General features: G+C 40.9%; 1 protein-coding gene across 2 annotated transcripts in view; it reads right to left on the reverse strand.

The window, feature by feature from the left end:
• ATAD5 (ATPase family AAA domain containing 5) overlaps positions 1 to 12,044 on the reverse strand; it is a 48,100-nt gene extending 36,056 nt beyond the window's left edge. The window contains exons 1-3 of one of the 2 annotated variants that reach the window (XM_059149280.1): positions 11,461 to 12,044; positions 5,315 to 7,215; positions 3,966 to 4,074 (exon numbers count right to left, since the gene is read on the reverse strand). In XM_059149280.1, coding sequence (XP_059005263.1) covers positions 3,966 to 4,074; positions 5,315 to 7,215; positions 11,461 to 11,526 — 2,076 coding nt within the window. In that variant the 5' untranslated portion in view covers positions 11,527 to 12,044. The remainder of the gene's footprint in view (positions 1 to 3,965; positions 4,075 to 5,314; positions 7,216 to 11,460) is intronic. The other variant, XM_059149279.1, reaches the window with a different exon arrangement.
• Between the last annotated feature and the right edge of the window lie 33 nt (positions 12,045 to 12,077).

The following is a 12,077-nucleotide window of genomic DNA, read 5'->3' on the forward strand; positions in this document are numbered from 1 at the left end:
TAGCAAGGAAATTAAATTACAATGTGTCTAGTTATATTTGGTTTGCCTTTATTTCTAACTGGAAATTTATTCAGATAAATATAATTACATTTGTGGAAAACACCCAGAGAGATGTATTAGATATCTGGATGCATAGGAAAGAATTGTTGGTTATTTACCCACCATCTTCATGGCATCTGTTCTTTGATTTTAGTCACCTTTGAGGTGAATCCACTGGAAAGAGGCTAAAAAGGTATTAAGTATGGAAAAGAGCACTAGATAAGAAAAAAATCTGGCCTTTAGGCCTGACTTTGCCATTGATGTACTAAGTGATCTCATGCATTTAAATATTATCTTCCGGACAACATGCTTTCAATAGGGCGCCTGGGCTCAGTGGGTTAAGCCACTGCCTTCGGCTCAGGTCATGATCTCAGGGTCCTGGGATCGAGTCCCGCATCGGGCTCTCTGCTCAGCAGGGAGCCTGCTTCCTCCTCTCTCTCTCTGCCTGCCTCTCTGCCTACCTGTAATCTCTCTCTGTCAAATAAATAAATAAAATCTTTAAAAAAAAAAAAAAAAAACTTTAAAAAAAAAAAAAAAAAAAAAGGGGGCGCCTGGGTGGCTCAGTGGGTTAAGCCGCTGCCTTTGGCTCAGGTCATGATCTCAGGGTCCTGGGATCGAGTCCCGCATCGGGCTCTCTGCTCAGCAGGGAGCCTGCTTCCCTCTCTCTCTCTCTGCCTGCCTCTCCGCCTACTTGTGGTTTCTCTCTGTCAAATAAAACAAAAAAAAAAAAAAACAAAAACATGCTTTCAATATTCTGAGTTTTACAGGTTTTTATGTTTAGATCAAAAACATCCAGGGGCACCTGGGTGGCTCAGTAGGTTAAGCATCTGACTCTTCATCTCAGCTCAGGTCTTGATCTCAGGGTCATGAGCTTAAGCCCTGCACTGGGTTCCACGCTGGGCCCAAAAATACAACAAAAAACCAGCAAGCAAGCTGCAAATAGTTTACATTATATGATCTCTTTAAAAAGTGATGTATATCTGTTTAATCCCAGAAAAAAGTCTAGAAGGACAAACATATAACTATTAAAAGTGAGTTACCCCTTGGGGTGCACCTGAGTGGTTCAGTCAGTTTAATATCCAACTCTTGATTTCAGCTCAGGTAATGATCTCAGAGTCATGAGACAGAGCCCCAAGTCAGGCTCTGTATTCAGCTCAGTGTGCTTGTCCCTCTCCCTCTGCTCCTCCCCCAACTCAAGCCTGCTCACTCTCTCTCTAATACATAAATAAAATCTTTTAAAAAAAAAATGAAGTGGGTTACCCCTAGAGAGTAGAAGATTGAAAAGTTTTCATATTTCATTTTATACACTTCTGTTTTTTAAACAAATGTCTGCTGTTTTTTAAAAACCACTGAAAAGCATAGCTATGGATATTCAAAATATATGTAAGAAGGTTAGGAAAACAAAGATTTACTTCTGTAAAATAGATTAATAGATTTGTTGTTCTGCTAGCAAAATTTCTGGCAGGCTGATGAAATCTTATAAATTCTTACAATTAAATAACTGACCTAAGTTTAAATTAACAACTCAATTATTGAAACAATCTGTTACATAAAAAGGTATGGTTTTGTGAAGATGTGGGGAAAAAACCATACACACACACATTTTGGCAAGTAATTCTATTATGTCTTGAAAAGCATTTTTTTCTAATATATTTTTTTAAGATTTTATTTATTTCAGAGAGCTCAAATGAGTGGTGGGGGAAGAGAAGGAGAGGAAGAGGGAGAGAGAATTTTGAGCAGACTTCATGTTTCACACAGAGTCCCACCCAGGGCTTAATCTCTCAAATCTGACTGTGATCTGAGCCAAAATCAAGAGTTGGACACTTAACTGACTGAGCCACCCAGGCACCCCTGTTATTTTTTTTCTGATAAAAATTTTAAGGGATGCTTGGGTGGCTCAGACAGTTAAGTGCTGTCTTGGGCTCAGGTCATGATCCCAGGGTCCTGGTATAAAGCCCTGTGTATGGCTCCAAGCTCAGCGAGAAGCCTGCTTCTCCCTCTCCCACTCCCCCTGCCTGTGTTCCCTCTCTCGCTGTGTCTCTCTCTGTCAAATAAATAAAATCTAGAAAGAAAGAAAGAGAAAGAAAGAAGCTGCCCTACAATGGAAGAGGCTGCCTTAAAAAAAAATTTTTTTTTTAAAAAGTTCATGTTTATAAAAAAACAGAAAGCAGAAAAATAAAGAAAACTAAAACCAACCATAATCCTATTACCTTGAAAATAAGTAATTTCCAACATCCTACATTCTGACCATGTCACCCATCCTCCCAGCCCCACTTACTCCTGACTATATCAGAAACCTCTCTTGAGGGGTGCCTGTGTGGCTCAGTTGTTAAGCATCTGGCCTGGGCTTGGGGCAGGATCCCAGAGTCCTGGGATTGAGCCCCATATCGGGCTCTCTGCTCAGCAGGGAGTCTGCCTCTCCCTCTTCCACTCCCCCTGCTTGTGGTCCCTCTCTGGCTGCCTCTCTCTGTCAAATAAATAAAATCCTTTAAAAAAAAAAAAAAAAAAAGGGAAGAAACCTCTCGACAGCACTTACTACTTTTTCCCTGTTTATCAGCCTTCACTGCACCCATGTGGTTTGGATCCTACTGTACACTACTTCAACTACTCTTAAAAATGTTCTCACCTCCTTTGGCTCCTCTGTCCTTCAAAACAGGGTTAAATATTTACTTTATGAGATTAATGGTAAGTACTAAGCATAGCGTCTGGAATGTGATACGCAGTCAAAAAACATGACAGCTGCTAATAGCAACAAAAGAGATGCCAATCTTCTGTCGCAGTGGTATTCACACAAGGACTATGTCACAATCACACTGGGGGCTTTTCGACACACACATACCTGTTCCTACTCACCCTGGGGAAATTAGTTTGTAAAAGCAGCTATAGTATTCTTTTTTTTTAAGACTTTATTTATTTATTTGACAGATTACAAGTAGGCAGAGAGGCAGGCAGAGAGAGAGGAATGGAAGCAGGCTCCCAAGTGAGCAGGGAGCCCGATGCAGTGTTCGATCCCAGGACCCTGAGATCATAACCTGAGCTGAAGGCAGAGGCTTTAACCCACCGAGACACCCAGGTGCCCCTATAGTATTCTTATATACTCTACTTCTCCCTTTAGGGTAGTAGTTTTCAATGGGGCAGTGTGGGAGGTAGATTTCTTTCCCTCCTGGGGATATTTGTAATGTGTGGAGACATTTTTAGTTGTTAGAACCAGGGAAGGTGGAGAGCTACTGGCATTTCATGCGTAGAGGCCCAATTACTGCTAAGCATCCTACAATGCACAATCAGTCCCCTATAACAAAGAATTATCCAGCCCAAAATGTCAGTAGTACCAGGGTTTTTAGACCTGTACCAGAATTATAGACCCCACTTTTTAGCCTCTGATCTATAGAAATAAACGAAAAAATTCAATCATGACCTATAAAAGCAGCCTGAAGGAAAATGATTAGAATGTAACTCTTACTAAAAAAGCCTTTTTCTTTTCACTCTCTCTTTTTAAAGATTTTGATTATTTATTTATTTTAGAGAGAAACAGGAGAGAGAGAGAGCGCGCATACATGCAAGCTCAGGGAGGTGCAAAGGGAGAAAGACAAGCTGACTCAGGGCTGAGTCTGGAATCTGAAACAGGACTTAATCTCACAATCCTGAGATCATGACCTGAGCCTGACTGAGCCACCCAAGTGCCTCCAAGAAAACTTTTTCTAAGTAAATTATACTATCCTTACCAATTGCTTTCATCTCACAGTAAGCTATGTTGACAACTTAATAAATTAACCAGAGGAACAGAATAATAGTAACAGTATATGACTATAGTTACCATAACCAATCTATAAAATCTGTGTATCTTCTTCCAGCATACTACTTCTAATAGCAGTTGTTGTTTTAAGAAACAGAATACCACTTAAACAACCCCCTGAGATTTCTATTACCTTTCTAGTCTGAGAAGTAAAATCTCCATCAGTGGCTTCAGATTTCTCACATCTTTTCTTAGATTTTTTCTTAGATTTCTTAGGAGTACTAATTCTGGTGAATTTCATTCTAGGAGGAAAAAAAAAGACAATCATAAGCATTTTCATAATTATGTGTAAGAATTTCAATTAAATATAGAAAAGAACCAACCATGGCTCCAATTTCTAGACAGCTCTCTCTCTTTTTTTTTTTTTTAAAGATTTTATTTATTTATTTGACAGAGAGAGACAGAGTACAAGCAGGGGGAGCGGCTGGCAAAAGAAGAGGGGGAAGGAAGATCCCATTAACCAAGGAGCCTGATGCAGGCCTCAATCCCAGGACCCTGGGATCATGACCTGAGCTGAAGACAGTTGCTTAACCAACTGAGCCACCCAGGTGCCCTGCATAGTTCTTTAAAAAAAATTACTCCCAATTAGATTCAAACTACTGATCGAAAGTAAGGCAAACTTCAAGTTAAACTCTCAGAAAATATAAAATGTTTCCTTTTAGAAATCATAAGCTTTACAGAAAATTGCCTCGGGCGCCTGTGTGGCTCAGTGGGTTAAGCCGCTGCCTTCGGCTCGGGTCATGATCTCAGGGTCCTGGGATCGAGTCCCGCATCGGGCTCTCTGCTCAGCAGGAAGCCTGCTACCCTCTCTCTCTCTCTCTGCCTGCCTCTCCGACTACTTGTGATTTCTCTCTGTCAAATAAATAAATAAAATCTTTAAAAAAAAAAAAAATTGCCTCCTAAGATCACTCTTCTATTGGCCAAAACCAGCATGCAAGTATATATACCTTATAGAATATAGCTCAGTTTACCCAAGGAAAAAAACTCTTATTTTTTAATCTCATGTTTGTTACATGCACAGAATTTGTTGGTTTTTTTTTTTTTTTTAAGATTTTATTTGTCTGACAGAGAGAGAGCACGCACAATGAGGGGGAGCAAGAGAGGAAGAAGACTTCACACTGAGTGGGGACCCTGACATGCGGCTCGATCCCAGGACCCCAGGATCATGACCAGAGCTAAAGAATATGTTTAACCCACTGAGCCACCCAGGAACTCCTAGAATTCATATTTGAAAAATATTTCTCTAGGAAGTTAACAACCGTGATGAGAATTTGAAGTCATCCAAAATACATCTAAAATCCTTCTGAAACCATTCCTGACTTTAAGTTAAATGTGGAAAACAAACAGCATTTTTGAAACTGTTTTCTTATAGTAATCAGCTGTGTTCTAGAAAAAATAATAGTCTCCAATGCTTGAAGTATTTTCCTTCCCAGATATTAAATATAGACTACTCAGAACTTCAGAACAAATACAAAAGTTTACCTAATAGGGCTCTCTGAGTCAGAAGGTACTGTTATTAATTCTGCTGTATATAAACTGTGCTTTTCCAGTAAGCTGACTGCTTTTGGAGCGGATGCCTTTGCTGGACTACCCTCTTCAGAATCAGTACCGCTAATGACTATTGTAGTAGGTGTGCTACTGGTTCTTATAGACCTTCTGGTTGGCTTGGGTGTGGAAACATTTACCAAACTGTCTTCAGATTCAGCTTTAGAATGTATAACGTTATCCTTAACCGGCATGCTGGTTCTTCTTGAAGACTTCTTGTTACACGGAGAGGAAATCTTTAGGTCATCATTTGCTAAATCTTTACAAATAAGCCTTTCACTGTTAAATAGTGTGTTGTTTTTGAAAACTTCTATTTTCTTTTGTCTTAAACTCATTCTAAGTCTATTTTGATTCTGAGTATCTCTCAAGGAAAAAGTGGCTGCTTTCTTTTGAATATTGCCCTGTCTATTTTCGCCTGCGGTAGTACCAGTATCTAACATTTTCTTATCCTTTTTCTTCAGCTTTTTACGTTTCTCATTAGGAAAACTTCCTTTCTCAGTGTGTGACGGTGAATTGCCATAATTTGAAACCACCTGGACATTAGGATTTTCTGTGATTGTTTTAGAACTATTGTCTCTTCCTTCCTCGTTTAAAGATTTTTCATTGGATTCTTTCTGCTTCTCAGACTTTCTGACTCCATTTTTAAGTACATCAGCTGCCGGCTGCCTAAATGCTTTCATAAACTGCTGTCTTTCTTCTAGAGTGCATTTTGGTTTCACGGCTTCGCCACTTCCAGCTTCCAACACGGCCAATTCCAACTCTTCCTCCTGGATGACAACATTGGATTTTCTTTTCTGAACGGTCTGTTCATTCTCGGGATCAGACAGACTATTTTCCATTTCCAACTGCTTCTGTTTCAAGAAAATGGCAGGTATTTTCCTTGTCTTTCTGGGGGGGACAGGGTGAACTTGCGCAAGAACAGTAACTGTCTTATAGCGTCCATGTTGGGAAATGTCACAGGCTTCTGGGTCACTTATACAACCACTTTTGACCATATCTTCAACAGTTTCAGAGGGAATACAGATCGACATTGTAGAGTCGGGTATGTGTTCTGCTTTATTTTCTTTGTGACTTTTTAAAAATTCCTCGTAAGAGACAGTAATTGTACTATCATGTAAGTGGGCTGTCCCGGGTCTGTCACCTCTGGAGTCCACATCATTTGCAGAACTCTCCATCTCATTAGTTAGGGAAGGCGGACTCTGTTTCCTATCTTTACCATCTTTTGGATGGATCTCCTCAGCCAATGGTAAGCTTTCAGATAGATCTATTATATCCCTGTGCTTCCTTTTTCTTATTTTTTTGCAATCATTTTTTGTGATCCTTTTTTTAGGATTCACTTTCTTAGAGCTTTTTATGGAAGTCATAGTGCTTGGCTGTTTTTTATCTTGAATACTTTCTGCCAGGACCTCTACATGTTTCTTGTAGAGTAAAAGAGAAGTATTACTTTCTACAAAATCATGATTTAGACTAGAGTCTTTTTTGCTATCATCACTACTAATTTTAATTGGAGATTCATTTTCAGTTTTAACACTATTCATCCGATGCGATAAATTAACTCTCTTTCCTCTCTTCTTAAACTCTAGATTTGAGAACATTTCCAATGCTGGTTTACAGTCTTTGCTGCTGTCAGAGGGCAATGGAGCAGATGACTTTATCTTGCACTCTTTTGCTGACAGTGTCTTCTCATTTGTGGGGGAAGTCTTTCTAAAATAATCCAGAATATTACTGGATTTTGGGGGAGAGAAGACACTGTCTCCAGTCTTCCCTATTGGTGATAAATATTTTGTAATTGTTTTGCAGGAAGATCTGTCATCATCTTTCCTTCGCTTTTTGCATGCCTATCAATTTAAAAGAAAAAAAAAAGCAGTTATTTCAAACAAAATAATACAAAACATAAATTGTAAATACAGATCTAATATTTTAGATATTTAGATTTTTGGATATTTGGGTATTTTAGATATTTGGATAATAAAAGGAAGGCTCCCTTAGGTAATGAACCTGATTTATTAGGGGGGAAAAAAAAAGTTTTTTCTGCCTTTTTTTTTTTTTTTTAAGATTTTATTTATTGATTTGTCAGAGACAGAGCAAGCGCACACACACGCGCACAAGCTGGGGGAAGCGGTAGGGAGAGGGAGAAGCAGGTTCTCCACTGAGAGTGGAGTCCAATTGTGGGACACATGACCTGAGCTGAAGGCAGATGCTTAACCAACTGAGCTACCAAGATGCCCTAAAGAAAGAGGTTTAAAATTAAACCTACATTCAAATCTCAATATCACATCAGGCCGTACACTTATAATTTGTGTGTTTTACTTTATGTGTACTTGAATAAAAAGTTTCAAGGCCACTATACTTATGTACAAATGTGTTAATTTCTGTTGGCCTCTGTTCATTCTATAACCTTTGAATATTACCACCCATCCCACAAAATCTGTAACGAACACATTGCATAAGAATGTGTGAAGTCAAACGCATGGTGGAGACTCTACAAATACCAATTCCATTCCCTCTTTCCTTTTTAAGTTAAAAACAAGGTATTCTTGGGGCACCTGAGTGGCTCAGTCAGTTAAGCATCCAACTCTTGATTGTGTTGGCTCAGATCATGATTTCAGGGTCATGGGATCAAGCCCCTGCTTGCTGGGCTCTGTGCTCAACAGGAAGACAGCTTGAGAGATTCTCTCTCTCCTCCTTCAGTCCTTCCCCCCTGCACTCTCCTCTTCTCTCTAAAATAAACAAATAAATATTTTAAAAAATCATTTTATTTCAGGGATGCCTGGGTGGCTCAGTGTTTAGGTTAAAGCCTCTGCCTTCAGCTCAGGTCATGATCCCAGGGTCCTGGGATTGGGTCCCCGCATCAGGCTCTCTGCTCGGCAGGGAGCCTGCTTCCCTTCCTCTCTCTCTCCCTGCCTCTCTGCCTGTCAAATAAATAAATAAAATCTTTTTTTAAAAATCATATTATTTCTGGGGCGCCTGGGTGGCTCAGTGGGTTAAGCCGCTGCCTTCGGCTCAGGTCATGATCTCGGGGTCCTGGGATCGAGTCCCGCATCGGGCTCTCTGCTCAGCGGGGAGCCTGCTTCCCTCTCTCTCTCTCTCTCTGCCTGCCTCTCCATCTACTTGTGATTTCTCTCTGTCAAATAAATAAATAAAATCTAAAAAAAAAAAAAAAAAAAAAAAAAAAAAAAAAAAAAAAAAAAGATTTAAAAATCATATTATTTCTAAGAAACAGACATATAGTGAACAAACTTATGATCCTCAAATTTACTAATCAAGTAAAAATTATGAAGGACACTTAACCACAAATAAAAAAACCAAAACTTTCCAGTGTTTTGTTATTAAAAGTTACTGCCTGTCTCCTGTTATTATTACCCTCACATATCAAGTTGACTATAATACAAAGTTATATTTTTGTTGGCCATAAATTTGTACCTTACATATTAGAAAAAACTATTACTACAAAAAGCTCCATCAGTCTTTTCTTTTAATTTCCCTCAGTTCATTCGTTAAACTAAACTTCCCAGAATGACAAGAAAAATTTTTCAAAGATAAGTAATGAGGGGTGTCTGGTTGGCTCAGTTGGTAAAGCATGTGACTCTTGATCTCAGGGTTTCGGGTTCCAGCCCCACGCTGGGTGTAGAGATTACTTAAAAATAGTCTTAAAAAAAAAAAAAAGTAAGTAATGGATGGGGACAGGGCGCCTGGGTGGCGTAGTTGGTTGAGCATTTGCCTTCTGGCTCAGGTCATGATCCTGGGGTCCTGGGATCGAAACTTCACCTGGCTCCCTGCTAGCTGGGGAGCCTGGTTCTCTCCCTCTGCCTGTTGCTCCCCCTACTTGTACACATGTTCTCTCTCTCTCTGACAAATAAATAAAGTCTAAAAAAAAAAAATAGTGAATAGAGGAATTATACTCTTAGAAAATTAAAAGATATCACAAAGCTATCGTCCTTAAAAACAAAGTACTGAGGGGGCAGCTGGCTGGCTCAGTCAATGGAATGTGTGGCTCCTGATACTGGGGTTGTGAGTTTGAGCCCCCACTTGGGTGTAGAGACTACTTAAAAAAAAAAAAAAAAGGCATAGTACTGATGCATGAATAAGGTAGCCAACATAATGGAATGGATTAGAAAACCAGATTAAAAAAAAAAAAAGAAAACCAGATAAAGAAATAAGTATATATTTAGAACTTGGTATATGAGAACAGTAGAATTTAAGTTAGTGAGAAAGTAAGTAGTTAATAAATGGATAATGGCACAAATTTCTAACCAGTTGGATAAATACGAGGCAAAATAAATTACTGATTAAAATTTCACATGCTAAAATGAAATGGTAAAAGCACTGGAAGAAAATGATAGTGAGCTGTTAGTATTATTATTACCCCGAGATGATTATCAAAGGTATGATACTATGGGCCCTAGAGTCAGGCAGATCTAAGTTCAAGTGCTGGCTCTGACATCTACTAGCATAGGACCCTAAGCATATTACTTTTTAACTTTTTTTTTTCTTTAATTTTTAAAGTAGGCTCCACAATGTGAAGACCAATGCAAGGCTTAAAGTCATAACCCTGAGATCAAGACTTGACCTGAGATCAAGAGGCGGATGCATAACCAATTGAGCCACCCAGGTGCCCACTTTTAACTTTTTTTTTTTTTTTTAAAGATTTTATTTATTTATTTGACAGACAGATCACAAGTAGGCAGAGAGGCAGGCAGAGAGAGAGGGGGAAGCAGGCTCCCTGCTGAGCAGAGAGCCCGATGGGGGACTCGATCCCAGGACCCTGGGATCATGACCTGAGCCAAAGGCAGAGGCTTTAACCCACTGAGCCGCCCAGGCGCCCCCACTTTTAAATTTTTAATTTTTTCTTTTCTTTTTTTTTTTTTTCCCAGATTTTATTTATTTATTTGACAGAGAGAGAGAGTACAAGCAGGGTGAGCAGCAGGCAGAGGGAGAGGGAAAAGCAGGCTCCTCACTGAGCAGGGAGCCCAATGTGGGGCCTGGTTCCCAGGACCCCGGGATCATGACCTGAGCTAAAGGCAGACGCTTAACAGATGAGCCACTCTGGTGCCCCACTTTTAATTACTTTTTGATCCTCTTCCCTCATCTGTATGGATACAGATAATGATACCTCAGCACAGTTGATATTAAGCAAAATTGTGTATACAAGGCCCCTACCCCTGCAATACTAAAAGGAAAGTATCATTACTATGAAATAAGGTAAGCAGGGCACCAAAAACAGAAACTGCAAGGAAAAGCTTGATAAACTGACCATACAAAAATCAAGAACTGTCTAACTCAAGTACCAAAAGTCTTTCTTCACATCCAAGAAAAGTGAGCAACCGCCCCGATTTAGCAAACAAATATCAGCACAACTATTAGCAAATAGACAAAAGTTATTCAATTCTAAAAATAAGAAAGTCTGAGTCAAATAAGTGAAGGTACATCTTGGCTCACTTCAGACACCAGTATGTGTATTTCAGTTAGAATGCTAGCCTGAGATGAAAAGGTGTAAAAATACAACTGTCACTGAGATGCTACTCCATTACTTCATGACATTAAAGCATCTTTATAACGATTGCTCAGAGCATTTCACTGAAACTTGGTGAAAACATACGAATAACAGCATTCCATGCTCTAAAGCCATGAGTTGAGAAACTGATTCTTTAAAAAATTACTTTGACTCCCGTAATGACCATCTAAGCGGTAGTCTTAGGTTAGTTGAACGGACTAGTTGTTCTTAAAGGTCTTTAAGGTGGACAGACTAGGTGAACTCAGAGATTCTTTTCAAACTAAAGTTCTGATTCCTTACGATGAACCCAGACTTGATCCTGGGATCCTCTGTGACATTTCACAAGTCCAAAACATCAGGTTCCACCAACATTTCAGGATCTGGGAACTAGTCGAGGTATCTTTTGAATCCTGACTTTCCAATGTTTGTTAGCACTTATCACAGCTTTAGGAAGCGACACACTCCAGCAATTGTTGCACACAATGTCACAACCGTGGGGCCTCACCTGGTCCCTCCTCTCCCCTCCTAGATCCAAAGTCGGGATTACCTTTCACCCACCTCCTACAGACAGAGAGATACACTAGCTCACCTCAATCTCGTAGTCCTTCACCGGAGGGGGAGCAGCTGCCGCCGCCATGGCCAGGACCCCCACCATGCTCCCAGCTTTCCGGAATGCCGGTTCCTAGGGCATTGCGCGGCCGGTCCCCGCCAGCCTGGAGGCCATGGAGGCGGCCGGCTCCCGCAGAGGGAGCAGCCGGGGCCGCGGGGGCCGTCTCCGACTCCCCCGTGCCCACCCGGCCGGAGCGGTCGCGGAGGCTGGGCCCAGCTCAGCCGAGTCAGACGCGGGAAGAAGCGGTAAGAAAGCGCGGGCAGCGAGGACTCTGGGACGTGGCCGGCGAGCGCGGGGTGCCCTCGACGCGGGCGCCCCAGGGTGAGCGCCCTGGACTGCGATCCCGGCTGGGAAAGCAGGCCGAACACAGATCGGACCCGCGGGCTTCGGAGGGAGTTCTTGTCAATTGGGTTTTCGCGCCGTCCGGAGCGCAGGGGGCGGAGCTTACGATTGCTTCGGGAGACTGCGCGGACGGTGAGCAGAGAGGGTCAAAATACTTCTTGGGCGAAACTGCAGGAGGCGGGCTTCGTCTCGTTTGGGGATTTCAAACTAGCGGGAATTTTGGATATTTGAACTTTTTTTTTTTTTAACTGTTT

The sequence above is a fragment of the Mustela lutreola genome, chromosome 15, assembly GCF_030435805.1.
Source record: "Mustela lutreola isolate mMusLut2 chromosome 15, mMusLut2.pri, whole genome shotgun sequence".
In the NCBI taxonomy this organism is placed as follows: Eukaryota; Metazoa; Chordata; class Mammalia; order Carnivora; family Mustelidae; genus Mustela; species Mustela lutreola.